Source organism: Terrapene carolina, unplaced genomic scaffold, assembly GCF_002925995.2.
Source record: "Terrapene carolina triunguis isolate 2854851 unplaced genomic scaffold, T_m_triunguis-2.0 Scaffold66, whole genome shotgun sequence".
NCBI lineage: Eukaryota > Metazoa > Chordata > Testudines > Emydidae > Terrapene > Terrapene triunguis.
This window is the reverse complement of record NW_020664417.1, coordinates 4070529-4095243: the sequence shown is the minus strand read 5'-3', so window position 1 is coordinate 4095243 and position 24715 is coordinate 4070529. Positions and strand designations below refer to the sequence as shown.

The window sequence follows — 24715 nt, the reverse complement described above, 5'->3', positions numbered from 1 at the left end:
AAGAAGGTGGATGTTTGGGTCTGAGCCTGGCATATTGCTCTGTAATTCATCATCTGGGTTTCCAGCCCTGGAATGACAGAGACAGCACTCTGTAGGTCAGCTGAAACACTATAGCACATTCTCTCCCTGCTATATCCTGTTGGTTTATGGCTTCTCAGGGTCAGAGGGAGCTGGGGTTAATTCAGCAAAAGAATCCTCTGACTGTGACATAAATTCCATTGATTGTTCATAAATTGTGAAAGAAATTCTATGAACTGCTTTTTGGGGTTTTAAAGCTATGGGCCAGGAGGTTAATTATTTGCCTAAAGTTTCAACCAACTTTCAGTGCTAACAGATACCGGCTGTTGTTTGTGCTTTCTTGGGTCTGCCTTTACACACAGTTATTTAAATGTGATAATAAATCACTGTCTCATATTTAAAAAAAATAATTGTGTGGCTGGTCTCCTAATTGATTATGCCATTTAAATAAAGAATAGAAACGCTTAGGATACTGTATTTGAAGTTGTTGTGCATTACAGTTTGGTGTGTGATGAGTTTATTTTTACAGTTACTTTTTTTCAATACATAGTAGCAAGGATGTGCTGAGTGTAAAGTCATTCCATTCTTTACCAATTCCAATAAACAGGACTTGGGGGCTGGTGATGGACGATCGATGATCTTGCACATCAAATTTTTGAAGATATTCATGTGTGTGATGATGAGTTAAGCATAGAGGGATAGACTTGATTCTTTCTCTGTTCCCCCCCCCCCCCCACTTTTAGCCAAGGAGCCTAATGCAAAAGCTCAATTAAGTCAATAGAAGGACTCCCAAAGAAGTTACTTTGGATAAGCCCCTAAATGTTGTCCCAACATATTTATTTCTTTAATGTTGTATCTTTTAAAATTAATCCATAGCATACAGTGTAGCTTTCCTATATATTGTCACACTCTGTACAATAAGCTAGCTTTTAATTCTTGAAATAATGTTGAGAGAATTCCTTTTAGCTCTAATTCAGAGTAGATAAATTACAGATAATACTAAAGTTGCATTAAAATGACAAAATCAACTAGAACCTTGATTCTACATCTTAATTGTCAAAATATAAAGGCTTTTCTTCCCATTGTTTTCTTTTCCATGTTTAATACATTTTTGGCAGTGTTTTGAAGCTCTTTTCATACTTTTAGAAAATCATATTTGAAGATATTTCCCCCTTCACGTGGACCCAACTGTGTTTAAAAATTGAGGGCCAAATTCTGCTCTGTTATGCAACTTGTTAATATGAATTGCACAGATATAATTAAGAGCAGAATTGGCTCTGCATATCAGTATCTTTATGCATCAGTACCTCGTCCATGAACAGCTTCCAAATGTCTTTAAATAGGTTGTCTCTGTTCAATAACCTGTAGATACACTTTTTTTTAAACCAATAGATGAAAAAAAAAGAGATCAAGACCCAAAGCTAAGGACTCTGCATTCCTAAACCTTTCAGCTTATACATCATTATTCTATTTATCTCCACGCAAGAGTTATATCTTCAAAAATACCTGTAAAGTCTCATGAAGCTGTCAGGTTCTTGTTGTCTACTACTAGTGGATGAGAAAGATATATTCTTAGAAAGAATAGTTTTCTTGAATGCAAGAAACTTCTTTAGATCAAATGAGTTACACACCTAATAGTTTGATTAATGTGTATAGTTTAAAAGAATACCAGCACTGGGTTCACTGAGGTCATAGATTTTAATGCTCCTTTCTTGGGGAAGCAAAATCATTCCATTCCACTGATAGGTGCAAAGAATCAAACTTGAGCTGTTCTCATTCTTTTAAGTAATGTTTGGTCGAGTTATGGCTAAAATTATTAATTTGATTATAAAACTAGTAATGTTCTCTGTCTGATTAATAATTTGCTTCTTCCTTTATTGCAACAATTCAAATAACTTATTGACTTTTGCAGAATTGTAATTTCTGATTGGCCTTTGACTTTTAAAACAAACAAACAAACAAACAAAACTCCTACCATATGATAAAGCTTTTGATGGTCCATCCTGGTTGGATGCTTATCTGAAACTAATCTAGACTCTTCAAACCTCTTCAGTCTGTAAAATTAAACTAGAAATCTCCAAGAACAGACTTTCTCTAGTGTCGCTCTAATGCCCAAGAATAAGGGATGGCTGAGCACATAAAAAGGAAAAAATACTAAAAGTTCCGCTTAAAACAACCTGATTTCTTTTCTTTTTTGGAAAGAACAGTTTTTCAGGATTTCCCTTTTGGTGGTTCTAATTTTACTTGAGAGTAGGAAACACATTTGGTTGAGTCACAGAAAAGCAGTTATGGTTCTCCCTTGTAGCTGAGGATATACACATGTTGCCTCTTGGCTAGGGAACATCCACAACAAAAAGGTTCTGTTTTTATAATCAGGGGAGCAAAAACAAAATACAGAAATACTTGGCCACTTGTGTTCAGATCATGTCCAGTTAGAATCCTGATTAGAATGTAGAAAGTATAGGTCCTTTCAACAAGAAACCTCCAGCCCAAGAAACACCTCTTAATGAACCACAGCTGAAGACCTTTTCTCCATTTTTGGCAGGTAATGGAATCATTATGTCTCAATGCAAGATCTCTTCTCTCACCCCAGTGAAGGAATATAACCCCACCCCTCATATCCAGCTAAGTTCAGGGTATATAATTGCACGAGAATTTTGGCTTTTCTGGTTCTGGTCCCAATTGGAAACCAGAAATATTTGAAAACCTGTATTGCATCTTTCAAACCATTATAAAATAGCTTGGCTTTTGACATGAGAGAAATTTTTAAGCTATTACTAAATGGTTTCGTTTATCCCTTCTGAAGCCCTGAACATCCAATGGTACATTTAAATGATTGATGTTAAACCAAATGAGCAAAATATTTGGGAAGGGAAAAAGGGTAAAAATACCCCTCTTATATTTATTGTCTGCTCTATCCATTGAGCTTAATTGTCGAGTTTGTAAACAGAACAGTTAGGTACAGTGGTTGGCCAAGCTCACTGCTTGAATACTGACCCATTTGGTATTACCCAGTTTGGCCTTGCTAGTATCCAGTGGTAACAATTTCAAAAGTGCCTTAGTTACCTGAGCCACACAGGCACATTTGAAAATTTGACCCCATAACTGTAAAATTGGGGAAATGGAAATTGCACCTTATTTGCAATGAGATTTTTATCTCCTCTGAGTTCATATATCATTTTACACTGCATTTAGACATAAATACTTAACTGAGTATTATCTTAAAGTATTTGGAAGTTGAAAAAGTGCTAGCGAAACCAATATTAAGTATTTAATCTTCACAAGATAATCCACCTGTGTGGTGATTTTTGTTCCCACTATTCCTTGTTAAAGTCAATGGGAGCTGTGCCGTTGATTTCAGTAGACAGTGAATCATTTCTTAGTGATTGTTGTGGTTTTTTCCTCTCTTTCTCTCTCCCTCTGTAGGTACATATATAAAATAATAAATTAATGCTCTATATTCTTATGAACACAAAACTCCTATTTACTTTAGTGGGAGTTCAAGGTGTGGAACTGTAGCACTATAAAGTATATGTGTAAAGAGTGAGGCACTCCAGAACAGATAAAATTCTAAGCATATGCCACAGATTATAATTTTGTTCTATCTTTTAACCTTTTGCCCATCTCAACTTGCTATTGAATGCTGTCATCACCCCACATTATCTCTGACTAAAAGGGGCTCTTGCAACTCCCTTTCTGGACTGCCCTATTGATCACCTGGTAGGGGGTGTTGCATATGTGATCCAGATGTCCCTGTTGCATAACCATTTCTCCCCAGGAGAATTGTCTCCATTCCTCCACAATTGTGTGGTGATGGATTTTTTTTTTTTTTTTTTAATTTTAATCAATTTTAGGTTGTTTTCAAATCAGGTATTTAAACCCAGGGAATTTCAGAGCTGCAGTTCAACAAAGTCCCTTTGAAAATCACCTTTTAAAAATAATACATTTAAAATGCCCCTTCTATAGAGCCTCTAGTAATCTTTATAAGACAAGTTCATTGCATGTATATGAGTTGATCCTACAAGATGCTAAGTGCCTTATGGAAGGTTCTGAGCATCCTCAACACTCGGCAGGATTGGCTCCTTGAAAATAATTTTCTGCAAGATCATTTTAAAAAAAATACATTTTATTTTAAATTAAGCACATTGGGCCTGATCCAGTGCTCACTGGAATCAGTGGAAAGGCTGCCTCTGGCTTCAGTTGACCCACTGTGCAAAATCTTCAACTGAACCAGCATTCAGGGCTCATATACTTTTAAACATACTATCTGATACATTGGTGCTCTAACTCTGTCAAATTCTAAATTAACTAATATAAAGAAACTCCAGTAAATCAGACAGGATGATACAAGGCTAGATGAACCACATATAACACTAATAATTGCAACGAGAAATCACCTATCAGTGAGAGAACAAGCTACACATTAACCATTAGAAGTATCTCATGGATGGATATTAATTTTTTTTAAGTGAAATTAAACAAAATGAATGCCAGTGCAATGTAATTAGGCTTGGAAATATTTGTTTTTTATTGGTAAATGTCAGTAACTATTGATTTCACTGTGTGTACACACGTACACACACACAAAATATTTCCATTGATCATGATTGAAATTTACAGATAGGCAAAGTAAGAACAATGCTGCTTGAGAACTAGTTTGATTTTAAGGATATTTACTTTGCATATTTTGACCTGTAATGTGGACAAATTATGCTTTAACAGGTATAAACTTCAACTTTTTGAATCTCAATGTCTGCTGACATTAAATTGTTGTCTGATTCCCCCACCCCTAGTTTCCCACAACTGAAAATTTAAATAGATAAAAATAAAAAAAAAGCTTACAACCCAAAATTTTGCACCACTGTGAACGTTTTAAAAAAATGAAATAAACATTGAAAAAATGCTTAAAAATAAATATTGATATTATCCATTGAAATTATTTAAAATATTTTTTGCCAAACCTAAGTGAATGAAGATCCTCATAAGACTGCTTAATCATAGATACAGTAGTTCTTCAAATAGATGCCACATTTGTGGCTCTTGTCTCTATGCCTGTTTCCCTTTCCACCCTGAAGAGCTTACAAAAAGTGGGACTCTCTCCTATTATGTGTTTGTAAACTGTCCTGATCTCAATAGAGACCTTTAGACCAGTGGTCCCCAAACTTTTTACCTCGTGCCTCCTCCTTACCCCTGTCCGCACCTCCCCTCCCAGGCCGCGGCTCCAGGAGTGGGGTGTGTGGACAGGGGTAAGGAGGCTGCGGCCACAGCTGGGAGTGGGAGCAGCTGAGGCCGGCAGCCAGGGCCCCCGGGTGCAGGGCCGGTGGCCGAGAGTGGGGCTCCCAGGCGTGGGGCCAGCGGCTGGGGCCAGGAGCAGACCTGAGTGGCACTCCCACCCTACCCCCTGGTGGGGACTGGCCCAGGCAGCACCTGTGTGCCCCTGCCCCGAACTTTCCTCCTTGCCCCCTTAAGGCGGGTGAGTCCCACAGATTGGAGACCTCTGCACTAGACATTACTGTAATAAATTTTTTTTCAGAAATTGATCATTTGTTTAGTCTTACACAAGTGGTTGTTTAATAATTAGTAACTTCTAACAAAATATTATTCTAATGGTTTTTATATCCAGTTTTTCCCTAGATTTTTGAAAGTGAGAGTCAATTTTGGGAACTCTGGTTTATTACAGTGACAGCAAAATAAGTTGGGAGGTATCACCAAGTAAGACACATTTTAGTCCCCTGCGTCACCAGGCTCAAGACATTTGACCACAGCTGCTGAACTCATTGATAGGAAAATAACATTTTTATAGTTCCAGCAGATATGAGAAGTTGGGGCCAGATTCTGATACCCAACTCATGTTGTAGTTACTTACTCCACAAGTGGTCTGATTAAATCAGAGGAACTGTTCATAGGGTAAGGTCCTACAAGATGTGGCGGAATCTAAAAATTTGTATGTATTTAAAGACCTAGCCAATTCAATTTGAGATCATTCACAATATGTACCAGACACTAATACAGCTTAAAAACTAAATTTATTTAAAGTAATACATGGAAATTTAATAATGACATCTTACTTTTCATAAAACTCCCATATGGTTTTCTATCGTGTAGTAGTTTTGTTTGATTCCATATTAGGATTAAATTTATTTTTATTAAATTGAAAGTTTGGTTTTATTTAAATAAAAACTCGAAATAGTATGTCTAGACCTGGGGTCGGCAACCTTTGGCACGCGGCCCATCAGTATAATCCACTGGCGGGTTGCGAGACATTTTGTTTACGTTGACCCTCCTCAGGCATGGGCCCCCTGCAGCTCCCAGTCGCCGCGGCTGCCGCTTCCCACAGCTCCCATTGGCCGGCAGTGGCAAGCCACGGCCACTGGGAGCTGTGGCGGGCTGTGCCTGCAGATGGTCAATGTAAACAAAATGTCTTGTGGTGCCAGCGGATTACCCTGTTGGGCCGTGTGCTGAAGGTTGCCAACCCCTAGTCTAGACTTTGAATTAATTCCAAATCCTAGTGTGGCTTGTCTGAGGCATCTGATGGTTTTGTCAGAGAAATGTAAGTAATTTGTTGAACAGTTTGACTTTGAACAATGGAGATGTGACAGTCAGTGAAATGTAACTAGAAGGATAGCTGCAGCATTTACTATGTTTATGTCACTCAAGTTTGTTGTGCTCTTTTTAGTCAGACAGCTGCTATTTTTTTATTTAGTTGATTATTATGGGTGTCAGATATCATTTGCATTTATAAAATTATTTTGGGTATGTTGTCTGAGGATGTTAGCAAATGTAGTATGGTCAGATACAGAAACTATGTCTGGTGAACATTGAATGCAGGAAACCTCCAGCAATATTCAGACTGGGGTATACAGATCAGATTGGCTCACATGGGGCTTACTAGCAGGGCCGCAGCTGTCAGCGTAAAAAAAAATCAGACTGGCTCTTACGAGGATTATAGGCATAAGGGTGTTGAAAATTTTTTTGTTTATTAAAAATTGGCCTTTGTCATAGATGTTTTTCAAATTATATGTATCCAAAATATTTTATTAGATCAACATTAGGGGATGGGAAGGATTTTTGCCAACATCTCATCCTTCTGTGTTACACATAAAATAATTAAATTAAGATCTTTCATTTTTAAAGAGAGATCAGTATTTTAAAACATTTTAATTTGTTGTTTACTGTAAAGAACAATGATGCTACCGTAGACCAGACCACAAATTGGTCCATCTCCAACATTCTGACCCTGAAAAATGTTTTATTTTTTTACCGCCTATCTCAAAACTTAGAGTAGACTGGTTAATATTGATGCTAGCATCCTTTAGTCTAAAGATTCTACTCAGGAGATTTTTCTGTGTGGTGAGATGACTTGCATATTTACACAGTATCTCAATACCAGTCTTATTAGTGGTATATCTAAAAAAGAAACTGAGTGTGCTGTACAAAAACCATGCTACATTATTAATCTTTATTTCTTTTTAAGGTTGGTAACTTTTTTTTTTTTGGTAGGGAGAGGAGAAAAGAGGTGGATATGTAAGATCTGGGAAAACATGAGTTGCTGAAGATTTTCATTTCTTAACATTATTCATCTTATTTTTAATCTCTTCCACAAACACAACAGATCGATTCCCTTCCTGATCACAGAAGGTTTACACCTGTAAATCCCCAAGTATTTATTGTGGCTGACTTGATCTGAAGCTAGGATTGGACTTCCAATGTTTACATTTGACTTTTGCTGGTTTTTGGTTCATCACAGACAAATCCCAAAGCATAGATGGATAATGTCACCTCCCCAGCAGCATTCATTATATAGCACTTGCTCCTCCTGTTTTAATGTCTAATACTTCTTAACTTTCTTAGAGTGAGAGAACCTCTCATTTCAAGACTTAAGATATATTCCAGTATAAAATACACCCTCGGGCAAAAGCTTAACAGGAAAACACAGAAGAAATATATAGTTTTTATTATTTTTGAATATGCTTTGGAACAAAGGTGTTTTTCTTCTTTTAGGACAACTTGAAATTTAGCTAGTAGGGCCAAAAATGGGCTTTATTGTGCAATCTGCACACACATTAGAAAGCACCTGTTCACTCAGATAGTCTCATTAAGGAATCCACTATTGGGATTTATTTTGTGAGCAGGTGATCACTGATATAAATAAAGGTAGCACAATCTAATCCAAAGTGAGGAAGGGAATTTTTGGCCAGGTATATGGAGGATTGAGGATTGCATACATCCCAACTCTTGAAATCCAAATCAGGTTTCATTTATTCAAGGGGGGGGGAAGCACGCAATAATTTTAAAAGCTGACATAATACGTTTTCATTCCCCATACATACATACATATATATACACACACACGCATTTCTGAGTCAGTTACAAAGAGGTTAGGATTTTGGGGTTGTACTAAAGGTTCTGTAGTTGCAGATTCAAATTTGGCTTGAATAAGACCCATCATTAATCCTGCAGAACCCTAGGGATATATGTGGGAGAGGGATACTTGTACATAAACTGGGTAACTACATGCTTACAGTTTAGTCATGCAGCCGGTTTGCCTGCCTAAAAGGGCCAATTGCTCACAGAAGAGCAAATAAACATAGGTGTGTTCATATTTTGGGCACATATATGAAATGTTTTAGAAAATGTCACTGGTAAAGAAATAACAAAAATAAGTATAAGCATAAAATGAGTTAGGATCTTATTAAAGATGTTTTATCAATTATCACTGATGCTATAGTTATGGTGAGAAGACACTTGTATAATTCAGTAAAATATGAGGCCATAATGACTTGTCACCCCATCAACCCACAGTATCCATGTCTGTTGAATGGTAAAAAGTAGATAGGAATTCTGAGCTGCATACCAGAGAGTTGTAAGGTGCAAATTTACATTGTGATGGCTGATCATAGGCAGGCTTTATCAGGTACAACATGTTGATATAAAGTCACAGTGTTGCCCTCTACCGGCAACCGCTGAAAGCTGTTAAACATCTATTCATCAAGAACCATAAACAACACAATAAATTTGTGAAGAACAGTATTAATAAATTTCAGACCAGCTCTAAGCTATCCCTGTAAGCAAAAGTCTTCCTCTGTATGAAGAATGGGGGGTAGCACTTAGCTGTCAGCACTCATCTGCTTACAGACCTCTGCAGACTTTACCTTCAAAATACAAAAGCTTTAAAACATAAAAATGTCAGCTGGATTAATTAAATGTTTGAGCACCAGCAGCTCCTACAGAGTTCGAAGGCTCATGGCATAAATTAGGGACATCAGGGGTCATGAGAGATAGTGTCATGTTTCAAACAGATGTGAAACTTCTAATTCAGAACACACAGAAGCCTTGTTAAAAAATACTTTGCCAAGTCCATACATTTGTACTTTATAAGATGAGGCAGGGTGGAGGTAAGGGGAGTGTTTGCATTTCACAAGTAGTCCATTGCCTTATTTCTGTTGTTTTTTCATTTAGGTGGGATCTTTCCCCGCAGGCATTAAAGAACGGGCCAGCCTATTAAAGGCCAAGTTGTACAACCCTTACTTGAGAGTTGGCCTCACTCAAATGAATTGAGTCAATGGCTCCAAGAAGGCTATACATGCAGCAGTGAAACCCAGTGGGTCAGCTGTAATGTAACCAAAGTGTGTCACTTTAAAAAACTATTTCTCTAGACTGGCTCCAATGCACACTTTTGCAATTCCTCAACTTTTTGTTCATGCGGAACAAAACATCCAACATCTTTCTGTCAAGCACTCAAGGACGAGCATCTCAAACAGTGAAATGAAGACCTGAAAGGGAGCGGGGGAGGTCTGCCTTGCTGCAAGTCAGAATGAATGTCCCCATAGTCAGCTGTACCTTCCCTTCATGCGCTCTGTGGCCTTGGGCAAATCATTGCAACTTGTCCTGAGTTTTCCCATCTTTAAAATGGAGATAATCTTTCTTACTTACTTACCTTACAGGGTTGATGTGAAGGTCAGTTAATGTTTATATAGTGCTTGGAACCTGTCAAAGTTCTGCATGCATGCAAAGACTTTTTTTTATGAACAACTGAGTTTTCCTAGATTGTCTGAAAGGGGTTTGTTGTATCTGCACATAAAGGTGTGTTCTCCAGGCAGCAATGTGATTAGCTGGAACAGATTCCATTTAGTTGGAAAATTAGTTAGCGTAGATTAGCTTGTTGAAAAATATGTTTAGCGATGGAAGCAATCTGATTTTGTTGATAAGCCTTTTGTGTGCAATTAGCCTAGATGCTGGAGTCTTATTCCAGGATATTGCCTAAACTACTCAAAAAGAAAAATTTACGTAAGAAATTGTAAAATTTATCATTAGTTTTAAATTATGGAATAGCACAGAAAACCTCTACTGAGTGGATCTGAATGGCCCAGCCTCTGAGTTACATAGTATAAATTCAGAGTGACTTCAATGAAGTCAGCAGAAACTATCCTGATTTACATCAATTTCAGTGTCCAATCCCTGTGAAGTACAGCAGGCTTCTTGTGAGGTGCTGAGTGCTCTCTACTCCCACTGAGGTCATTGGGCACCTCACAGAAGCTGCTGTGCCTCCCGTAGGGCAGATCTTGCTGCCATTCTTTTTGTTAAATGCAACAAATGAACAGAAGTGGGTTTTGTAATTAAATTGGCTTGTGACACTCAAATGGCTCTAATGATGAGTAGATGTGAAGTGAGGGAAATGTACTGTACTTTGAGAACAGTTAATGACTAACCATGTACTAGCCGCAATAGAATTCATCCTAGCATAGTTGTCACCAGGACTGCAGCTTTTTTTTTTTAAAATCCCTCTCTGCATGTATTCATATTTCATGACAAAATCAAGCAGCTGAAAGTGATACTTTGATCCAGCCTTGCATGCTGTCCAAACAGATCTTTTGTTCTTTATATGTAGTTTCCCTAATGCTCAGATCTCTTTCTCTCTGTTTGAACTGAACATGAACACTAGAACAGAAAAATGTTTGACACAACCATGCTGTGCTGCCTTGATGTACTGAAGCAATGCTTTCTTTCCTCTGTCTGCATTTGTTGACTCTGATGCTTATCTTATTTTCAGGTGAGCGCCCTTACCAGTGTCCTTACTGTGACAAGGCTTTCAGCAAGAATGATGGACTAAAGATGCACATTCGCACCCATACAAGGGTAAGCGTGGCCCACTTGCTTTAATTGTTACTTAAGAACCATGATTGTCCATGGACAATGCAGGGAAATAAATTATTGCTGTTTGTATAAAGGGGGGATGTTTCAAAGATATTATTTGTGCTTCAAAACAGAGGAAAAGGGCATAAAAATTAATAATCTTAGAATTCTATTTCTGATTCCTACATTGATCTGCGTGTGACCTTGGACAAGTTGGTTTATTTTTTTGTGCCTCGTTTTTCCACATATAAAAAGGAGTAATTATTACTATCTTCCTCACAGAGTTGTCTTGGGACTTGTTCAGTCTTTAAAATCAATTAATAGGTTAGTGTCTCTATAAAAACATCATTATTATTAAGAGAGAGAGGTAAATGCCCAATCTTTTTGTATTTCTCTCACCTCCAAATCTAGTCTCTGGCAAACTCTGTCTGTCTTAATAACAATAATAGCATGTGCAGCGCTTTTACCCTATTAATTGATTATAAATATCAATTAAGTCTTAAAACAACCTTGTGAAGAAGGTAGAAATAATATCTGTAATGCAGGCTGGAGATGTCTCTGAAGATTATTCTCTGACCTTAGGATCACAGATATCCCCGGAGTCATCTGTTCTGGTTTAAAAGGCTTGTCATGTATATCTATTTACTGAAGACAACCCTTGCCCCCACTCTGTCCCCCTTGTGCGTGTCTAGCAAAAGGGATGGCTTTAAACAGGCAGCTGTGAATTCTGCTTGCATATGAGACTCCCAAGTGATGTAAAGTCACCATAACCAGCTTTATGCTATTTACTTCTGGTCTCCCCTACCTCCTCGTAGAAACCATGTTGGGGACAGATTCTAGGCTAGGTGTGCGCTTAACACCCTTTGTGGAATAGAAAAGTATTGTAAATTTCACTTTGTGTAGATAGATCTTGATCACCTGCATAATGCAGACAATGAAGTGCTCACAGATGCATATTATTTTTGCAGTCTGAGGAAATTAGTCATTTCAAAGAAGTAAGAAGCTTTTATTTGCCAGAACTGGAATACTTACAGAATTGTTCTTCTGAGAAGTGTAATTCGTTGGGATTTTCCTTCTGTTATTTATGCGTTTAGGTATCCATAATAACTCACCTCTGTAAGGAATTTTTATATATATACATATTGTCTTCTCAGTCTGGCAGCTTGCTAGAGCCTTTTACGTAATACGTTGCTTACATGTATTCCCATATGTCTTTCCACATTGCCACTGTTGTATGTAAGCAAAACACCTTTAAAATTTGCCAGCTGGCTTTAAAAGACATGTAAAATATGGGACTGAATGAAAGATGGACTAAGGACTTACGTGAATATGAGGTAGGAGGAAAAAGGAAATGATTCAAGCTCTGCTTCTGCATGACAGAACAGCTCAACCAGACACGCTAACTATTCAGTCTGCAGCAACAAGGAGACATTGGTAATTGGATTTTACTGAGTGGAAATTTGTTTTCTATAAACGTTGTGTATTGCTAAAGAACATGATAAAGTTCTTCTTCAAGTGATGGTCTCTACATGTATTCTGTTTGAGGTGTGCATAAGCCTGAGATCAGAAGATTTTTTGCTAGCATTAACTGGAATTTTTCAACATATGTGGTCCCTATCTATATTCCACTACCCACCCTCCTTCGTCTCTGCTGTGGAGTCTTATCCTGGGGCTATTCATGGTAGAAAGGTAAATGGAGAGGTAGTCAGTCCACATTGCCATTTATACCCTCTGGAGGAGGGGAAGGGCACAGGTGCAGACCAACAGACACCGCTAGCAAAAATCTTCTTGTCTCAGGCGCATGGTGTGCATGCTCACCTGGAGTGGAATACAAATAGAGACCCCACATCTCAAAGAACTCCATTTATTGAACAGGTAAGTAACCTTTCTATTTGATGTTAAAAATGGCTCAAATAGAATTTATTGTTGTAATAATACAATTATTTAATCAAAATAGCATCAGTTCAGAAACCAAGAAAACAGCATTTCCTCAGCTTACTCAACTCATGCCATATGTAGTATGATGATTTCAATACATCTGAGATGTCATGACTGCCCAATAGGAGGCTGGAATGTCCTATTTCTCCTCTTTTTTGACAAACAAATGACTGGAAATCCTTGCAGCCATGTTGTGGGCAGACACAGAATTCTCTTCGAATTCCTGGTTTTAGTGCTGTCAGGTTGTTTATATCCCACTTAACCCATAGTTCTGACGTTTAAAAGTCAAGTTTGTTTATATATGAGTGACATTTTATATAAGCTCACACCAGAGTAGGGATCTTTCATTTCAAAATAGTGGGGCTCAGTACTGGCATGTTTTGAGTAAACAAGCTTATCGCTATAATTAAGTTGCTTTCATGCTCCCCTCTCCTTCACACCCCAACTCCATATTTGCATCTGGATAGCAGAAAACTTAATTTCTATGAAGGTGTCATTGTTTGAAAGGTAACTAATAGTGTAAAATAAAATACTATCGATTTTAAGACCAGAGGAATCATTATAATCATCTAGTCTGACAGAAAACAAGTCATAGAATTTCAACCAGTAATTCCTGCATCGAGCCCATAACTTCTGGTTGAGCTAGCGCATATATTTTAGAAAGGCATTCAGTCTTCATTTAATGACTTCAAGACTTCATGTGATGGAGAATCCATCAGTGGTTGTTCCAATAGTTAATTATCTTTGCACATATTTAAATACGTAAGCAACTTAACCACTTAAATTAGCTTAATTCAGATAACACATTGGAAACTGTGATTTTTCTTAATGAAAGTACACCTCTACCCCGATATAATGCTGTCCTCGGGAGCCAAAAAATCTTACCGTGTTATAGGTGAAACCACGTTATATCGAACTTGCTTTGATCCGCCGGTGTGCGCAACCCTGCCCCCCCGGAGTGCTGCTTTACCGCGTTATATCCGAATTCGTGTTCTATCAGGTCGTGTTATATCGGGGTAGAGGTGTACCTTCCATCCTGAGTGCTTCTGACAATTCTAGAGAAATTTTGACCATTCAATATTCCCTCCGCCGTCAAACCACTTCTGCATCCCTGAGGTTACACACTGCAAACCCCAGTTTGATCAGTAAATAGCTAGTGGATTTGATCCAAAGCTCACTGAAGTCAAAACTTGATTAGATCCTATGTGTGCACAGATGCAGGTTGAGGGTTTGGGTTTCCTGAAAAACTGAGCAATCTTCAGCCTCACACGAAATAAAACCCCAAAAGTATTTGACATTTTGACTGGTTTCTGCTTAGCTATGATTATCTTTATCCTTTAATGATATCCTTTCAGACTTTAAGTAAAAGTACATTTAAGAGTTTAAATAAAAGTATAAGATACATTAATTTTCCTTTGTTTCTAAGAAACTGAAAAATAAAAAGACAAGATCGTGAACAATTACTCTTTCAAAGGCAATTTATAGCTCTTAAGGAAAAGCAGAAAAAATTTACATTCTCTTAATTTATATAAATGGGCCAAAAATCAAAATTTACATTTGCATTTCCAGTAATTCTTAAATATTTTAATAAAAATAGAATAAATAAACCAGTAAACATTCTTAAGTGGCAACATTTCTTGGAGTTACTTTTTGGGTTAGGTGGCTTAACAGTTCTAGGTTTAAATTAATCCACAAAATTCACTATAAAAGACTGAAGGGTCTAAATTCTGTTACCTCATCTCTAATATTCTAATTTAACTTTAGGCATATCACAAAAGATTAAAAATTTCAGTCTGTGATTTATGTGCCAGTCCTCCTTCACCTTTCACCCCATCTTCAAACAGATTTTATAGTATAGTTGATTCTCACACACATTGCCACACAATTATTTTCATGAACTCTAAGGATAGGGATAGCTAAAAGTCTAAAGAGTCTTCTGTCAAGTATTTTTGCATTAGCTAAGCGCAGAAGTGTGGAATTAAAAAAAAAAATCATTTAGCACTGTTATTCAGAAGCCTTATACATGGTTCTAATGAAAACAATGCCACAGTGTTTTGCCCAAACCTTTAAAATGGAAAACTGTAAAATCTACTAAATGCAATAACAAGTCATGCACTTCACCAGTGGGACTAGGTGGCAAATCATCCACAGAACAAGAAAGGCTGCAGGAAAAATCATTGCAGAGTTTGATTTAGACCTGGCAGCTGCTAAATAGTGCACAGGAAGGGAAAGACAGAAGAACAGTCAAAACTTCCTCCAACAATGAAAAGAGGAGAAAATACCGGCAAACTTGACATTAAAATTTTATGTAAGTGCGGATTTGTTTGAATAAAAGCTACTATATTTTTTTTAAAGGAAAAATAGAAGCACCCAAGGAATTGTGAAAGGGGAATGCATAGAAGTTCTTGATGTAGTGAGCTTACAAATCATATTCGCTTTGAGGAGATATCATGTTCTACCTACCTACCCAGTGAAGTAGGTTTGGGGTTTGTTCCAAAAATCATGTACAGTATATACCATGATGCTACTTGCTGCAGGGCCCAAAGCTTAATTGTTGAGAAGAAATAGCTTACTGCATTTTACTCAAATACATTTTTGAATATTATTAAATGTAACCATATATGTGTACTCCAAAGCCATCGTTGTGTTGAATCAGCATTTTCATTTCTTTTTAAAACACTCTTATTATATTAAGTTCCAGATTGTACATGGCAATAATGGAAAACAGAAAGAAGAGAAGGGCACTTCCAAATTCTGTTTCATCACTTGTATTAAATATTATATATATATTTGCCCTTAGAAAACATAACGACGAGACGTATTACTTTTGCCGTTCGTTTTAAATCTAATTACTAGTGGTTTGAATACTGCTGACTATAATGTTAAGAATACAGAGAGAAATTACAATATAAAGTGTGTTATGTTTCAGTCTGTTACCTCCCTAGGTTCCTGAAGTTAGACATCTAAATCAATGTTGAGGCACACTAAACAAGTGGCTTGGTTTTCAGGGTTCTCCTGTTGAATGAATGCAAGAACAGGTGCAAGCACCTCTGCAAATCAAGCCAGTTATTTAGGTGCCTAACTTTATTTACCGAAATTTGACATTTTTGGCCAGTCTAATTATTAGACAATGACCAGGCAGGGGACTGCTGATGCAGAAGATTGCTAATGAGGCCAACTAGTTTTTCACATTTAGGCCACCACATTTGATACTGCCTTTGGTAGCTTTAGCTTAGAGGCTAAGACCGAGGGCTTGTTTGCAGAAAGTGAGAGTGTGTGTGTGTGTGTGTGTGTGTGTGTGTGTGTGAGAGAGAGAGAGAGAGAGCTCTCTCTCTAACATTTAATTCATTTGGAGTTTTATTACTGACTTCAGTGCAAACAGGTTCAAGCCATGAATGAGCATAGAGGCCAAGTAAGCTCCCCGCTGAGGAATTCCCTCCAAATCAGAGTTGCATTTTATTGGCAGGACAATGTGGGAAAGGCTATCTCCAGTCTCACATTTCGCAGAGAACTCAGGGTGATTCGCTTGGCCTGCTAGGTGTTTCTTCCTTATCTGTCAGGCAAGGCTGTGTGGGTTCTCACAGACAATATGGCCTCAGTGTTCTATATCAATAAACAAGGGTTAGCTTGCTCCTCGGCTCTGTGTCAGGAGGTGCTACAGGTGTGGGAATTCTAGTCCAACATGCAGTTCGTCTCAAGGTGTCACACCTTCTGCTGACTGGAATACACTGGCGGATCACCTCAGCAGGTCCTTTTTCTCTCGCCATGAGTGGTCCCTCCACCTGGAAGCAATCAGCAACATCTTCCAGAGGTGGGGGGACTCCCCAATTGGACCTGTTCGCCATGAGGCATAACAGGAATGGCCTTTCTCCCTCCTGCTCCTCACTACAGTTCATCTTAGACTATCTACTCCACCTAAAGCATCTTTTGTCGATTAAAGGCCACTTCTGCCTTCCATCCTTCAGTGCATGGTAGATCAGTCTTCTCCCATGAGATGCTGATCAGGTTCCTGAAAGGATTGGAGAGGCTCTACCTGCAAGTTTGCTACCCGGTCCCCCACTGGGTCTTGAACCTGGTGCTGACAAGACTCACTGGTCTGCCCTTTGAGGTGCTGGCTTCCTGTTCTCTGCTGCTTCTCTTGTGGAAAGTCTCCTTTCTGGTGGCGATCACTTTGACCAGAAGGATCTCCGAGATTAGGGTATTGCCATCAGAACTTCCTTTTACAATGTTCTACAAGGACTATATACTGCTGTGCCCCCACCCACCTTTCTTACCAAAGGTGGGGTCACAGTTCCACACTAATCAGAACATCTTTCTACTGGTCTTCTTTCCGACGCCTCATAAGACCCGACAAGCGCTGGCTGCAAACCTTGGATGTTAGGCGGGTCCTGGCCTTCTACTTCGAAAGAACTAAATCTTTTCACAAGTCGACAAAGCTCTTTATAGCGGTAGCAGATGGAATGAAAGGTCTGCCGGTCTCGTCCCAGAGAATCTTGTCTTGGATAACCACCTGCATCAGGTTCTGCTCCAAGCAGGTGAAGGTGCCACCCCTGACGATCATGAACGCCCATTCCATGAGGGCATAGGCTTAATCAGTGGCTTTCCTCGTGCAGGTTCCAATCCAGGACATTTGCAGAACTGCTACTTGGACTTTGATTCATACCTTCTTCTCCCACTATGCCATTACACAGCAGGCTCGGGACGACGCCAGCTTCGTGTTGCAGACTGCATGTCTGTGAACTCTGAGTCCACCTTCGGGGATACTGCTTTAGAGTCACCTAGCATGGAGTCAACATAAGGAAGAAGAAGAAGTAATAATAATAGTAATGACGACTACCTACCTTTTGTAACTGTTCTTCAAGATGTCTTGCTCATGCCCTGCACTCCTACCCCTCTGTTGGAGTTGCCAGCAAGAAGGAACTGAGAGGGTGGGGGCCTGTCACTGTCCCTTTATACCGGTGCATAAGCGCAGGGCTCCAGGGGATGCTAGGACCGGCCCTACAGATACCACTAAGAGAAAAATCTCCAGTAGCCGTGTGCATGGGTGCTCACACACCTAGCTTGGAATGGACATGAGCAACACGTCTAAAAGAACAACAGTTACGAAAGGTAGGTAACTGTTTTTTCTGTTTATATTTTCCCATTGGTGAGACATGAGTGAGTTCCCAAACATCTGTCCTCTTGAAGATGATGCTTTTGCAAGTACTGTGGTTGCTGTATATGAAATCTCTTTGTTTGCATACAGGAGATAGAAGGTATGAATCCCACAGGGCCTACATTTTCACACCCTTTAGTTTCTGCAGTTGCCTGATGACTTTTTTTCCAAGTATAGGGAAAATATATTTTGAAGTAGGTGTTGCTCTTCTTTTAAGGATAGATCAACATCTGTTCACATTTTGTCATGATTGTTTAAATAAAGCCTCATTTCACTGAATCCCAGGGACAGAAATTATTTCAGGTTATATAGAACTTCTTTGCAGTGGATTGCCATAAACAGGCAGAGATACACCTCTACCCCGAAATAACGCTGTCCTCGGGAGCCAAAAAATCTTACCATGTTATAGGTGAAACTGCGTTATATCGAACTTGCTTTGATCCGCTGGAGTGCGCAGCCCCGCCCACCCTGGAGCACTGCTTTACCGCATTATATCCAAATTCGTGTTATATCGGGTCGCGTTATATCGGGGTAGAGGTGTACTGTGAAATACAAGAAGTGAATGTGATAATAAAACCAAGCTACAGTATATACTAAAGCTGGTCAGGATTTTTTTTTTTTTTTTTGGGGTGAGAAAAATTTCAATATTTTTTTTTTCATTTTTATCAAATGTTCTTTGAAAATGTTCAGGTTTTTGTTTAAAACTGAAAATTTTCCATTTAACAAGTATTCGATGGAATATGGCTTTTATAGCAAAACAGACATTTACATAAAACATGTCAGTTTTTATTCAATTTTTTTTTGGTCACAACTGAAAACCAAACACATTTTTGGGTTTTCAGTAACTGAAATTTTTCAATCAGCTTTATTACATACACAATACAGTACAAGTAAACTGAAAGATTTCTCCTGCTAAATTTTGACAGCAGCAGATACTGTTATTAATTTAATAGTAGAAAACATGCTATTCATAATCTAATGTTCTCTTGTCTATAAATCTTACAATAATTTAAATCACAAAACCTTAATATTTCTGTCTGGCCAGTCCAAGCGTTAGGAATTCCTATCAGTGTTTGATCTAAGTGCCTATTTCCTGAATAAACATTACACTGATAATTGTATACTGTTGGACACTTTAAATAGACCTCTGTCTGTGAAGGAGACACTTGCTCTGATTTCTAAGCAATCTCCAATGGTTGAAAAAACATTTTATTAGTTCTTTCAGATTTTTCATGTTAGTACAAAACTTGACCTCATTAACTCGTACCATCTGTGATCTAGGTGACTTATCTTCTCTTCTCAACAGGGGATGTTACGCTGGTGGAGGGGACCTAACAAAATATTGCCAATGTTTTTGAGACATTAATCAATTTAATGCCTTCTGTAAGACTGAAATTTAACTGTATAAAAATCAGCTAGATAAGCGGCCCTTGTTGCAGCAGACATGATTCTGCCTTTGCCCCCTCTCTCCCTCAGATCCTTCATTAAGAGGAGAGTCAGTCCTTACAAAAAATAGACAAATACATTCTGTGTTACCATTTGATTGGTAGTAAAATTATCCTTAGCCCTTTTTTTACTTGTTTAAAACAAAAACCAAAAAAACACCCTGTCACTGCCACTGGAATCCACAGAGGCTCAAAGGTCGGTTACCACAGCTGCTAAACTAATAGGTTTTCTTGTAAAGAACTACCCAATAGCCATGCTACTCTGCATCATCTGGTAATGTCTACAGGGGGTTTCTAGACCAAGCAGAGGGGTTCTCAGAACTCTGTAAGATTTTCATTGCTTATTCATTCGTTGTCTGCTTAACTGTGAAGTAGTTTGCTGTTAGCTGTTTTATTATGATAGATTACACATTATTAAGTACATCTTTGAATACAGATAGTATCTAATGCAGACAGCTCAGGGTGTATTACCAACAAGGGAAAAGAAAATGCCTTTGTTTAATAATAAAGCATTTACAAAAAATCAGAACATGCTATTTAAAAGCTGCTCTATCACAAAATTGATTATTTTTTTTTAAAATATAGTCACTTTCATAAAGTCCAGGCTCATAGTTTTTTCTCTAAATGTGTTTCTTTCATTGTGAGTGAATATGCGTTTTTGCAAAAGCACAACTGTACACCACATTTGCACAGGACTTTAGAGATGATTGAGGCTCTGGCTTACACCATCCACATATCATCAAACTACTACAACCCATACTTGATGGGGACCACACTCTGAAGAAAAAAAAATCACTGAACCCCCTCTTCTGGCCTTCAAATAACCCCCCAGCCTCTCCAAGCTCATAATCAGAAGCAAGCTCCAACAGATCAGGACACACCAACTCAAAATGGAACCAGACCCTGCCAGAACAACAGATGCAAAACCTGCAGACATATCTCCACTGCTACAATGATCAACATCCCCCACAAAACACCTTTCAAGATCCATGGATCCTACAACATGTGGTGTACCTCATCACAACATGTGGTATACTTCCATCTGGAGCACTAAATGCCCCAATAGCAAGTAGGTGGATGAAACCAGCCAAACACTATGCTCTCAAATGAACTTACACAGGAAAATGATAAGACAAAAACACCATGTCACGTGTGGGTGAACACTTTTCATAAAGCAATCACTCATCTGACCTATCAGTCCTCAAGGAAACAACACTTTCAAAAGAGAAGCGTGGGAGCTTAAATTCATAACTCTGGTAGACACTAAAAACCATGTCCTGAATGGATTTATGGCTTATTACGACAATCTGTTATCCACTAACAACCTTCCCAGCTGCTGTCCCCCATCCTCTTTCCTTGCCTCCCTATGACTGGAGGGGTATAAATGGGCCACTTCACCTTGGCCTCTTGAAATGTGTGTTAACTACTTATGCTAAGCATTCTGTTAAGATCCTGTATTCAGCAAGTGACACTTTGAGTTAGTTTCCCAGACATGAAGAAGAATTCTGTGTAAGCTTGAAAGCTTTCTCTCGCTCTAAAGCAGAAGTTGGTCCAATAAAAGATATTACCTTGCCAACTCTGTCTCTCTAACCAGCCACATCTGACAGTCTTACACAGATGTATTGGAACCCAGAATCAAACTGTAACTTTTACCTGATCACATAACTGTTTTGCCCCTGGACTTGACAACTTTATACCCTTATACTCATCTAAATTACATTAGTGTGTGCAATTTTACTGCACAAGGTTTAGAAAAGTGGAGATTTGGCCTTAAATTGTGGTTTGTGTCTTTGTACAGCCATTTTACACTGCGTTGGCACAGATGTGAATGTTTACACAGGGCACAAGGTAGTAGAGAACCAGGCTTTGTGGGCGCTAATTGGAGAATGTTCTCTTCCCCCTCTCTCAACACTTCCATGGGCAGGCAATTTAAGGAACAGCATTTTCAAAAACACTCAGCTGGTCTAACTCAGCTCCCACTGAAGTCAAGGGAAGGATTACTATTGATTGCAATGGGAGCAGTTAGGCTGTCACGTAGCATTTTTAGAGTTTTAGGGTAGGATCTGCAATTCGGGTGGGTGGGTGGGTGGTATGCTTAGATGTGTGAACCTGGGCATGTGTGGCCTATACAAGAAAGGGGTGCATCTGGTGGATGGGGAACCGAGTGTAGAGAGAGGTTTGGAAGTTGGTGATGATCAGGATTAACTGCTGAAGTCAATGGAGACACACTGGTATAAAATCAATATAACTAGAAAGATTAGGTCCTAGATATTTCTGGTCTGGTTTACAGTATATGCTGCATATGTGAATTGTACTTGCCACCTTGTGAATGAGATGTATTCTTCTCAGTCTAATTTATCTGACATTTGAGAGGGTTTCTGGAAAAACAAGCATCAATCTAGCATCATTTTCTCGTCTCTACTGAAGAGCTAGTATTTTACACGTTCATTTTGCTAAACAATTCCAAGTTCCTATGAGGATTTAGAAAATTATTTGCAGACATTCACACAAAACCACAGCCATGCTTTACTTGTTTATTACCTAAACAACACAATAGGTATTAACCTTGTAGTTTTACCATCAAAATGCAAGAACAAGCAACCATCTATGTTAATTTGTATATGGCATATGTTTTCTGTAAGAAAGACATAAGCACTCATACCAGCAAATATTTCTAACTTTGTGTATTTTCATCCATCGTGATTGTAAGAGACTGAACACACATATTGTATCTATTTGATAAATATGACATAAGGGAGGTAGTTTTAGGTATTCATGCACAGCTCTGAGCTGTAATCTAATAAGACATTAATGCAGTTGCTTAGAAGTCAGGGTCATGACCCATGATTCCTTAATTCAAAGACAAAGAAGATTTGCAATTTTGAGACCTGCAAGCTTGAGGCATCTGTCTATCAGATCTATTAGTTCAAATACTAATGTCTCTAAGGGTATGTCTACACTACGAGAGTAGTTCGATTTTACTTAAATCAAATATGTGGAATCGATATTACAAAGTCGAACGTGTGTGTCCACACTAAGGACAGTAATTCGACTTTGTGAGTCCACACTAACGGGGCAAGCGTCGACATTGGAAGCGGTGCACTGTGGGCAGCTATCCCGCAGTCCCCGCTGCCCATTGGAATTATGGGTCGAGCCGCCAATGCCTTCTGGGTAAAAAAATGTGTCGAGGGTGCTTTTGGGTCACTGTCGTCATCCGTCCGTCACTACCGCCGTCCCTCCCTCACTGAAAGCGCCGGCGGGAAATCAGTTCGCGCACTTTTCTGGTCAGTGACAGCGCGGACGCCACAGCACTGCGATCATGGATCACGCTGCGACCATCGCTGCAGTTGTGGCCGTTCTCAACACCTCGCAGCTTATCATACACCTTTCCCAGAGGCAGATGCAGATAAATCAGGCGAGGAGGCTACGGCACCGCCGTGAGGGCCTGAAGTCAGAGAGTAGCACTGAGCTGTCAGAAACCACGAGCCCCAGCGCCCAGGACAACGTGGTGGCAATGGGTCATGTGGATATTGTGGAACGGCGATTCTGGGCCTGGGAAACAAGCACGGACTGGTGGGACCGCATAGTGCTGCAGGTCTGGGACGAATCCCAGTGGCTGCGAAACTTTCGCATGCGGAAGGGGACTTTCCTCGAACTTTGTGAGTTGCTGTCCCCTGCCCTGAAGCGCAATGACACCCGGATGCGAGCAGCCCTGACTGTCCAGAAGCGAGTGGCCATAGCTCTCTGGAAGCTTGCAACGCCAGACAGCTACCAGTCAGTCGCGAACCACTTTGGTGTGGGCAAATCTACCGTGGGGGTTGTTGTGATGCAAGTAGCCAACGCAATCGTTAAGGTACTGCTCTCAAAGGTAGTGACCCTGGGAAACGCGCAGGTCATCATAGATGGCTTCGCCGCGATGGGATTCCCAAACTGCGGTGGGGCTATAGATGGGACTCACATCCCTATCCTGGGACCGGACCACCAGGCCAGCCAGTACATTAACAGAAAGGGCTACTTTTCAATGGTGCTGCAAGCACTGGTGGACCATAGGGGACGTTTTACGAACATCAACGTCGGATGGCCGGGCAAGGTTCATGACGCTCGCGTGTTCAGGAACTCTGGTCTGTTTAGACGGCTGCAGGAAGGTATTTACTTCCCGGACCACAAAATAACTCTTGGGGATGTGGAGATGCCTACAGTGATCCTCGGGGACCCAGCCTACCCGCTAATGCCCTGGCTCATGAAGCCCTATACTGGCGCCCTGGACACAGAAAAAGAACTGTTCAACTACCGTCTGAGCAAGTGCAGAATGGTGGTGGAGTGTGCTTTTGGCCGTCTCAAAGGGAGATGGAGAAGCTTACTGACTCGCTGTGATCTCAGCGAAACCAATATCCCCATTGTTATAGCAGCTTGCTGTGTGCTCCACAATCTCTGTGAGAGCAAGGGGGAGACCTTTATGGCGGGGTGGGAGGTTGAGGCAAATAGCCTGGCTGCTGATTACGCCCAGCCAGACAGCCGGGCGATTAGAAGATCCCAGCGGGACGCGCTGTGCATCCGGGAGGCTTTGAAAGCAAGGTTCCAGACTGAGCAGGGTAACCAGTGACTGTTAAGTTTGTGGACACAGAAGCTGAACCTCCAGTTACATACCCCCTTCACTCCCTTCCCAAAAAATAAAATCAGTTCTATTTTGTCAATGAACACCGTTGTCTTTATTACTGTTTTCGCGGGAATGTTTTAAACCGGGGACGCAGACTGTGGCGGGGGGCGGGTTTAGTGTTCTGATGCAAATGATGCTTCTAAACTCCAGGAATGACAGGCTCCGCAGTGGTGGACTGGTTGTTTCAACGGAGCCTGCCAGCTCTCCTGGGTGGAACTGCGTGTATGTGTCAGCTATGTGAGTTTCTGCCTGGGGGAGGAGGGTTACAGATCCCCTGCTGCGTGGCTCTGTGATCCAGGATAAGGACCGCAGCATAAGATCTGTAACTGCCCTCCCCCGCCACAAAGTCACAGAGCAACCCCCCCCCCC

At 39.8% G+C, this 24715-nt stretch overlaps 1 protein-coding gene across 3 annotated transcripts in view; it reads left to right on the top strand.

The window, feature by feature from the left end:
- Window positions 1–24715, top strand: part of PRDM5 (PR/SET domain 5) — a 142047-nt gene that overhangs the window by 91967 nt on the left and 25365 nt on the right. For 2 of the 3 annotated variants that reach the window (XM_024213049.2, XM_024213040.2), the window contains exon 14: window positions 11069–11154. In XM_024213049.2, coding sequence (XP_024068817.1) covers window positions 11069–11154 — 86 coding nt within the window. Of the gene's footprint in view, window positions 1–9477; window positions 10380–11068; window positions 11155–24715 lie in introns of those variants that run through there. The other variant, XM_024213056.2, reaches the window with a different exon arrangement.